This window comes from Pomacea canaliculata, linkage group LG5, assembly GCF_003073045.1.
Source record: "Pomacea canaliculata isolate SZHN2017 linkage group LG5, ASM307304v1, whole genome shotgun sequence".
NCBI lineage: Eukaryota > Metazoa > Mollusca > Gastropoda > Architaenioglossa > Ampullariidae > Pomacea > Pomacea canaliculata.
Genome location: NC_037594.1, coordinates 10,058,135 through 10,067,175, shown reverse-complemented (window position 1 = coordinate 10,067,175; position 9,041 = coordinate 10,058,135). Strand labels below are relative to the sequence as shown.

General features: G+C 39.4%; 1 protein-coding gene across 1 annotated transcript; it reads left to right on the top strand.

Moving 5' to 3' along the window:
- Positions 1-324: 324 nt before the first annotated feature.
- Positions 325-5,182, top strand: LOC112564643 (D(2) dopamine receptor-like). Its single transcript, XM_025239602.1, has 2 exons — positions 325-608; positions 2,231-5,182. The coding sequence occupies exon 2, from the start codon at positions 2,262-2,264 to the stop codon at positions 3,309-3,311; it is 1,050 nt and encodes a 349-aa protein (XP_025095387.1). The 5' UTR covers positions 325-608; positions 2,231-2,261; the 3' UTR covers positions 3,312-5,182.
- Positions 5,183-9,041: the final 3,859 nt, after the last annotated feature.

Here is a 9,041-nt window from a genome sequence, read left to right as displayed (position 1 = left end):
ACAAACAAACAAACAAACAAACAAACAAACAAACAAACAAACAAACAAACATGAGCAGATCAGATGAACTTTGTCAACAGCTACTTTCGCGCACAAAGTTTTCGAAACATTCTACTTGAACATTTTGCTGTGGGACCAGCAGTCCCCAAATCTGGTTTGTGTGACAGTTGGCAAGCGGGCTTGGCAAACAACTGTTTTCGAAAAAACAGGTTTTCCAAGCAGTTTTTGGTTTCTCATGTGCCCGCTGCTTAAGAGTTGTTTTGGTTTGGCAGGTAGAACGAAGGAGATGCTCTCTCCCACTCCTTCTCTCTCTCTCTGTGTGAGTGAGGGGGACGGGCTTGGCGCTGAAGTTTTCTAGAGGGTTAATAGCATAAAGCTCGCGGTGCCGACGAGGGTAGGCGCACTGGTGGGTTCCGCCAGTTAATGAGAGGAACAAGAAAGTCTGAGGCTTGAAGATTGATGCTGGCAAAGGTTTGTTGCTGGAAGCTGTCAAAACGCACACAACCGTCAGAGGAGCGTGAGATCGGACTCTCGATGCTGACGCCCCTCTCCTCCCCTACACAGAACAAAGAAGAGAGACAGCGCGTGGTTTGATTTTAATTGCAAAGGTAGGTAACACCTTCATTAGTTGTCGGAGATTTCTTGCAATAAATTGTTTCATTACGATATTTCTGTTACTCTAAATAAAAGGTTAAAGTTAAAACTCATCTCACTACGCTCAATGCGTTCCATGTAACATATATTTAAAAAAAACATTCTCTCTGATCAGGACTGTAATTGCGATAATTACCTCATTTAATCACCATTTTCACTGATTGCTCGTTACTGATTGAAGGAGGTTTCTTTGACACACCAGCATGCAGACTTGCTCGAGCCACATAAATGCACATTCATGCCTCTTTCTGAATTTCAGTATTGCACTGCACAGAAATCACTTCGGAGTTTTTTGTCTTATTTTCAATAATAACAACATGGCAGAAAGATTGCGCTCCCGAGTACAAGGCTCGAAAGCAGGAATTTGTGTTGCTGGCACGGGCACGTGCACCGGCGCTCCAGTTTTGGAAGCTGCAGTGAGGAGAGGGGGGATGTTGTTGCCGACTTTGCAGCAGCCACAGCAGCCTCACTTGCAAACCTGAAGTAATGACTAGCTTTGTAATCTTCAGACCACAGTCAAAAGGCACATTCCTCCACATCTAGGGGTGCTTGCGCCTGTAGTAAAGTGAGAAAAATGAACCGTTAACTTCAGCACCGACGCGAGGCTGTGCTGCTCCCTCGGCAAAAGACAATTAATACACCCTACTCCCCTTCCAAAAAAGTAAACAATTTATTAATAAAAATACTGGAAAAATTATACTTGTAGGCTTAAATCTATTTCTGAACTAAAAATTTAAGGAATAAATATAGGCTTTCAAATTACCATAATGGTTGTCGTGGTCTGTTGCAAGACTTACCAGATTTGAATTCGCGAGCACATACGGAGCACATTTAGAAGTCATTCGACAGGTGAAGGGACAATGCCAAGAAATTTGTAAAGAACGATTTTGGTGACCAATTAAAATGCATAACTTAGCTAGCAGTGCAACTCCTCCGGACACAATCTAGTCGACAAATATATTTTTTGGTGCACAATCTAGTCCACAGGCATACTTTTATTTACAGAAGTTTCTCAGATATTCTTTACGACAAAGTCCATACCGACAGTGATACAACTTTGCAAGAACGAGCAGACAAAAAAAAAAAAAAAGTAAAATCAAACAACAGACTTTAACGTCCTCACGAGGTGGTGCAGCCCCACAGATGTCAGCTTTTTAACCTTTTTTCTTACCATTTTTTGTCTAGTCATGCTACTTTTATCCGACTAACTTTTGAATGGAATACATTTATTGCTACCCTTCGTTACTAGCCTATCCAACTTCATTCTTTTCAACATTTCTGTGGTCTCTCCTTTTTATTTGGAATGCTGAAAATGTTAGTCGCTATTAATACAAAGCTGGAAATGCTATCTTCTACCGTCCTTTGAATTAGCACTTAAACCACAATAGGACACTGTAGAATAAAGGTATCGTTGAATTTAATTAGAGACGTTTAAGTTTCGATTATATATTTTCATGAATACATAAAAAGATATAAACGATCCATTATACACACAAACATACATAACTCAATCAGAATATGCCTAACTATCAATTGCAGTGTGTAAAGTAATAGCTTTTGATCATTTTGTTTTCAGAGTTCTGGTAGACTGGTGAAAGACACAAAAAATGAACAACACAAGCGATAATGAAACGGATTATTATGCCTTCTATGACAAAATTCAAACTATGTATTATGCTTCCTACATCTGGGTCCTCGCAGCCTTTGGCGTCCCTGGCAACGTGGCCTGCATCTTGACAGTTGCTACAATGACCATGACCACGGCCACCGTATACGTGGTGCTGTTGGCGGCGGCAGACCTCGCAGCTTTGGTACTCAAATTAATATATCACCAGATTTACTATCATGAAGTGCCGGTAAATACCTTTATCTGTAAAGGGGATGTGGTTGTTCAGGTAGTCAGCTGCTACGCCAACTGGACCCTCGTCCTAATCTGTTTTGAGAGGTTTCTAGGGGTGTGCTACCCCTTGAAAAGAAATGCTTACTTCACTACGAAGAAAGCCATTGTCATTGCTGTGCTGCTTGGTCTGACCCTGTGTTTGTGTTTTCTGTATGGATTCGTTCAAATGGACAAGACAGAAGAGGGATACTGTTACGTCCCGGAGTACGCACGTGAGTTCCATACGACCTACTGGTACTGGATTATAGCCTCCATTTACTTTTTTCTGCCCTTCATCCTAATCTCTATCTTTACTGGCCTCATCATCGTCAGTCTCAGGAGGCAGAGAAAGGCGCGTGAGACCATCAGGGTGACAGCCCAGTCCACATCAGGGAAGACAACTGAGGCACGAGTTGAACAGACCATTTGTATCATGATGTTGTGTGCTGCTATTGTCTTTCTGTTGCTAATCTTGCCTACCTGCATATATCATAGTATTGCACCATTGGAGATACTTAAAGACGACACCCCAGAAAAGTTTTTTGCATCGTCAATGTTCCAATATCTTGCCATAAGTTTATCAGAAGCTAACCATGCTGTCAATTTTTACATTTATTTTCTCTCTGCCAAAAGGTTCCGCTTTCGCTTTAGGGATCTGATGGGCAAATGTTTTCCTTTCTTACGGAGACGAGCGCATGAAAATATTTACAAAGGTTACACTTCCAAGACACAGAGCTCCGTGTTACATGAGAGTAACATAAATGTAAAAATAGTGTAAGGATCAAACAGGAAGACCTAGCTTTGACTATAGGCTGCTACTTCTACTTGCTACTTACTCTGTGCCATCGGGAAAGAAATCTGAAAAAAGAAATACAGACACCAATAGGCTGTACTATTTGTATATGAAGTAATATATGTGTGTAAAGAAATGCGTAAGAAGCTCGACAAAAATTGAACAGATACGGACCCACACGAATTTAATAATTAAAACTAAATTAAACTAGGGACTACATATTGTTCCTATCTAGAGAGAAACAACTAAAGCAATACTGTTTATCTATAACAGTTTGAAGATAATTAACCATACTTATGTTTCAAACATTATAATTTGGTTAAATGATGATCATGTTCATCGTTCCATACTAGCACACACGGAGATGTGGGTCAGATCATTCAAATATTCCTCTGTTTATATCTGTATCTTTATCTGCATTTTATCAAGTACAGTACACGCTGTTAATGGAGAGAAGGATTTGTTCCCTTTGATGAGAGTTCTGTCCCTTCGCCTAACAGGCTGAGGTGATCGGCTCTGCTTGATTTTGTTTGTTTTTTTTTGTGGTCGTGCTTCGATATTGATAAAAAAGTTGAGCCTACCTGTTTACATGTGCCTCTGCTGCGTTTTCTTCTTCTTCTTGTTTGCAACAGGACTGTATATAATGTATATTATGTTATTTTGAAGTGCGAACTGTTTGGATCTATTGGTTGTATTCTACTCCGCCTGCTTCACTCGCTTATGGCAGCGAAATTGAGGTAGAGTGACTGAACTGAAGTGATGATCATCCTTTTGATGTTTCATTTGATAACATTTCATTATACTATCAAGATTACTTAATATCTTCCCAGTATTATCCTGATGTCACTAAACTTTATATTCTCTGGAGTCCACACCGAGTCTACAGTGATCTCCCTTTACTGGCGGAACGCAGTGAGTCCTCGAGTTGTCTTTCCTTCTGCATCATTGTTATGATTTTGTTTCTACATCTTTGTTACTATTTTGTGATCTTATTCTACATCTTTGTTACTATTTTGTGATCCTGTTTTACATCGTTGTTACTATTTTATGATATTGTTCAGCGCAATAAGCCCCCCCCCCCTTTGGCTGAGATATTGCATTTTACAATTCCTACATGATTATTATTATTTGTATGCTTATTTATGTATACATATGAAAAATTTAATGAAAATATTGATTATTCATAGTCTATTGTACTTATTTATAAAATATTTACTAAATTAATCAGAACAAAATATAAATTGCACAACGCAAGCTGAATAATCTGGTTTTAAGTTATGCTGTATGTATATTTATAATGCAGGCCATTAGACAATTTAAGATAGCTTCTAAAAAGTTACTGCACAAAAAGGAATTCTTTTAAATTTGTAATTTAGCTAATTCTTGTGTGTGTTGTTTGTGTATGGGGAGGGATGGTTCTTACGGAAAGATTATGGGCTGGACTCATGTTACATCATGCCTGTATACACAGAAAACACACTAAATGAGGAAAGGAATGTTCAGGAACTTATTTTCTTCAGTATGTCCAGTAGCGCATTAACAAAATAATAGACCTGCTTTATCTTCAGACAAACCTAAGAATTTACTCATGTGTTCCAGAACTTAAAGAACTACTTATAACATAGGGATTTGCTTGCAATAATCTTAGCAGGTCTTGAATGAAGTTAACACTGGTTTCTGTATAAAAATTTTGTAATTAAATTTGAGGAGAGGGGGAAGCAAAAATACCTTATGTTACGAAATTGAGTATTTTTAGTTTGACAGGCCTTGGCGGAAGTGGCGATGTCAAGGTCAGGGCGTACTGCGTCTTAATTTTTTATATTTTTTTTTATTTTGCATTTTTAGCATTTTAGAAGGAATCTATAAAAAGCTGGGGTAGACCTAGGTGGTCGTTATTCGATTTTCTGAGTTGTTAGTAGTACTCTGTGTGAGTTGTTAGTAGTACTCTGTGTGAGTTGAAAGTAAGAGGATGCGAGTAGCCTGTGTGGCAGTCTGCTGATTTAATACGTGTTCTATCTTCTGTTCAACGGATGACTGAAGTGACTTTGTATGAGCCAAGTTACCGCTACGGTCGTAACACCTTAAAGTATAATTGCACCATATATAAAGCACAATTTGAATAATACTCCTAGGTATGAAGGTAAGAGAAATACTTTAGGTATTACTTGGGTTAGCATCTATGTATGGGTAAATTTTAGTATGCATACAAATACATGTCTCCCTAAATATCAAATGTTGTTGGACATAATCAATCCCCACATATTAATCCCCTTTGTACACTGAGTAAACATCTTAAAACAAATCTGCCCAAAAGTGTACTGGAAAAAGTGATCAAGAACTATAAAAAGAGTCTGTATGTGAACATACTTATGTCAATGTTGTGTTATGTTTGATATTATTGGTTTTGCTTGACCATATCATTTTCTCTTTATGGGATGTCTTAGATATGTGTGACATTCATATAAACAATTTATTTATAAATGCATTGGACATTAAATTCCCATTAATATCCAGTAATAATAATTGTAATAATACTGTAATTGCCCCTGTAGACTAATAAAGTTGTATAAATTGTATTAAAGCTTGACTTCTAAAACCTTCAAAATTTGCTGCAAGGGATCGCGAATCTTTGAGTGTCTGTGCTGTGGAGTGTAAAACGCGGAGAGTGTGGCCTTGCCACAGGTATGCGCGGGTTTATTTTCAGAGAACGGAAAGGGAGGAAGGGAAGGATGTTGCAGACAAGGCAACATGAGCACTCAGCGAAAATGACTGGAAATAGAGCATAAAGTGTCACAAAATCAGATTCCGGTGGTATTTTATGACGACGAGGGACGAGAAACATTATATGTGCATGTGCATGTTTTTTTTTTTTCTCAGGACCCACGATGATGCATTTTCACGAAAACAAATAAAACATCTCACAAAAGCTACGAAAATAAAAACACCCAGCTGTGCTCTGCACTGTGCGATAACCACCCCAGACTGACACGTGATCCTTTGTTTCGACTTCAGCATCCTACATTTTCTGGGCTCATGACCGCCAGAAGGACTGGCAAGTACAAAGATTTGTACTGTATTCTGTAACCTCTTCATCAGTGTGAGATGCTGTAAAGCACGGGAGGCCAGCTCGCTAACCTCATGGCTTCAGCTAAGGGGAAAGGGGAAAAAGATTACAGCCCTAAACATCAGCCACCACACTGGAGGCTGGCTCAGGTCTGTGTCGGGCTGCTGCCGGAGGACTTGCTAGGACTGATGTTACACAGTGTGTGAGAGCGTTGGTCTTGATTCACAAATTTAAGGTAAGCACGATCGTAGTCAGTTTTTTTTATTGCAACCATTGTTTTACTTCACAGCCTTTGTCATTAAGATATTAAAAACATTATTACAAAGAAACTATTTTAATAAAACGTAACCATTGTTAAGCTACTAATACAGTAATGAGCAGCAGACAGCAACCTACGCAAAATTTACTTGTAAAAAATGTGTTGCCGCAGCCTGTGACTGTGAACACGGTGTGCGGCACTTGTGAATGGAAATGAGAGGATGGTTAAGTGAGCAGTTGAAAGTTTCTGGACGAGTAAGCACTATATTTTGTAAACGTTTGGCCAGTCGTTCACTCTCCGAGGAAACCTGCTAGGGACCTAGACACGCTGCGTGTCGGGACTGACGACTGGGCCGAAGAGCTGGGTAGATGAAGTTTTTCAGTTTGTAAAAATTAAGCTAAATTTTTAAAACTTCGTTTTTAAGTTAAAACTGTCGCAACTTTGCGTTTGTTATTCTACCCATTTTTAAGAGCATGCACAGTTTGGGGGCAGAGAGCTAAAGGTCAACGCCCGCCCGCAGAAGGAACCGTTGGCACAAGACCAAGCTTTCGTGACGGATGCCGACGAGGTCTGTGCTTAGAACCGAACTGCGTGTGTTCTATTAATAGAACATGTTTCTAAACAGCAAAAGCTGTGGCGCCACATCCGCTCAGAAAGGAATTCAGAGTATACACGGGAGGACATGTGTCTAATGCAAGACAGACACGTGGTGTGTATGACAATACCTACATGTGAGCGTATGCGAGAACAAGACGGACACAATTTCTGGTAAGAAAGAAAGCAGGCAGTGTGCTTTGGGAAGTTTTATGTCTTGTTATCAAATGTTGTCAGGACCAGTAAAGGCAGAGCTGCCATTTATTTTGTGGAGTGTAAAGAGTACGTAGACGTCAGCGCATGCGTGAGAGTAGGAGTGCGCCGGCGCGCGACGTGATGAAAGTACGTTTAGTGAAGCAGCCGTCTGTTCTGTCTGTTCTCGATAACATATTCAGAATACTTTATTTTCTCTCAATAGGATTGCAGTAGGGATAATTTCCTAAATCTTATCATCAGTTCATTAATGATCCTGTAAAGCGAAACATCTGTTATGTTAATCTAACACAAGCATCTTGGAGGTAAGCAAATTAGTTCTATACAAACAATGCACGTTAACAAAATAAAAATATGGCACTAGTAGTATTAGTTGTATTTATGATAAGCTATATAAATTTACTTTAATAAGTGGCAGTGTGCATTGCACACACAAAAACAAATGAAACTCGGATGAGTAGTAAATTATTCTTTAAGAAGGGAGAGCAATGCTTGTTTTTAAAGGAGTACTAGGATTCAACGTTTCGTTCATTGCAGATCCTTATTTACCTCCGAATGGTAAGGCAAACTGCCTCCCTTCCGTTCTCCACATACACACCTACACACACCATCCTGCACAGTGAAAGGTTAACAAAGTAACGTGGGTGTGTGCCTTGGACTCTTTTCTGTGCATGGTGATGCTGTCTAAACAACGGCAGGAGATATTTCACACAGATTTGTAAAAATAATATTTCACCCAATCATCACAAGAAAATTGCTCCCATCTAGACATTTTAGGTCGGGAAGAAAGCTTGTTGACTTTGCAGAACTTCCCTGCTGCACTAAAACACACAGGCCCAAGTTTATTTTCCAGTGGTGCACCTTCTGGAGTAGCCAAAGACAGAACATTGTGCAGCGAACGTCCTGAACTTTGTGGGGAGGAAATGGTCTTTCTCACCCAGCCAGCAACTACGGTGATATTACGTCGTCTGTGGAAGGTCGTGTTGACATGAACAAGCACACAGCCGTACACTCCCGCTGTTGTGTTGCAGAAATCGCACTGTGGAGCCTTTAGCTTGATGATTTTGGTTTTGACACATATCTCCATAGGGATGTTTGCTGATGTAATTAAAGTCCCTTTCATACTTTTTCTTCTGTATCGATACATCTGCAAAGTACGTCTCAAACATGCACCGTTGGAGTCTCACAAATTGCGTCCTTGAAATATAGTCTTTTAAACATTATACCAGGTCAGTATACAAATATAGAATTATAAGACGGAATTGTCAATGTTGCGACTCAGGTATGTATATTTATAAAAGTTATTTGTTGAGATTTGGAGGAAATTTTAAAAATAATGCTTAAAACAATTGAGTCCCAGACAGTTTACGACTAAAGTCGGCAAGCCAGTGTTGCTAAGTTATCCTGAGTTTGTAACGACGACTTCCAGAAATCAGAAAAAATCATTCGTTTTATCAGCTTGACATCGAACAGCACCAGCAACACATTCTGGGATGAGCTAAGTAATCCTCGTTGCTGGTAAAAAAACACGCCGGTGAAAAGACTTGTGAAAATACAATGAGTTGACTTACCAACGCCCAAGTTC

What these genes read in the sequence shown, in the direction of transcription:
- LOC112564643 (XM_025239602.1), top strand. Translation starts at nt 2,262, where the DNA reads ATGAACAACACAAGCGATAATGAAACGGATTATTATGCCTTCTATGAC.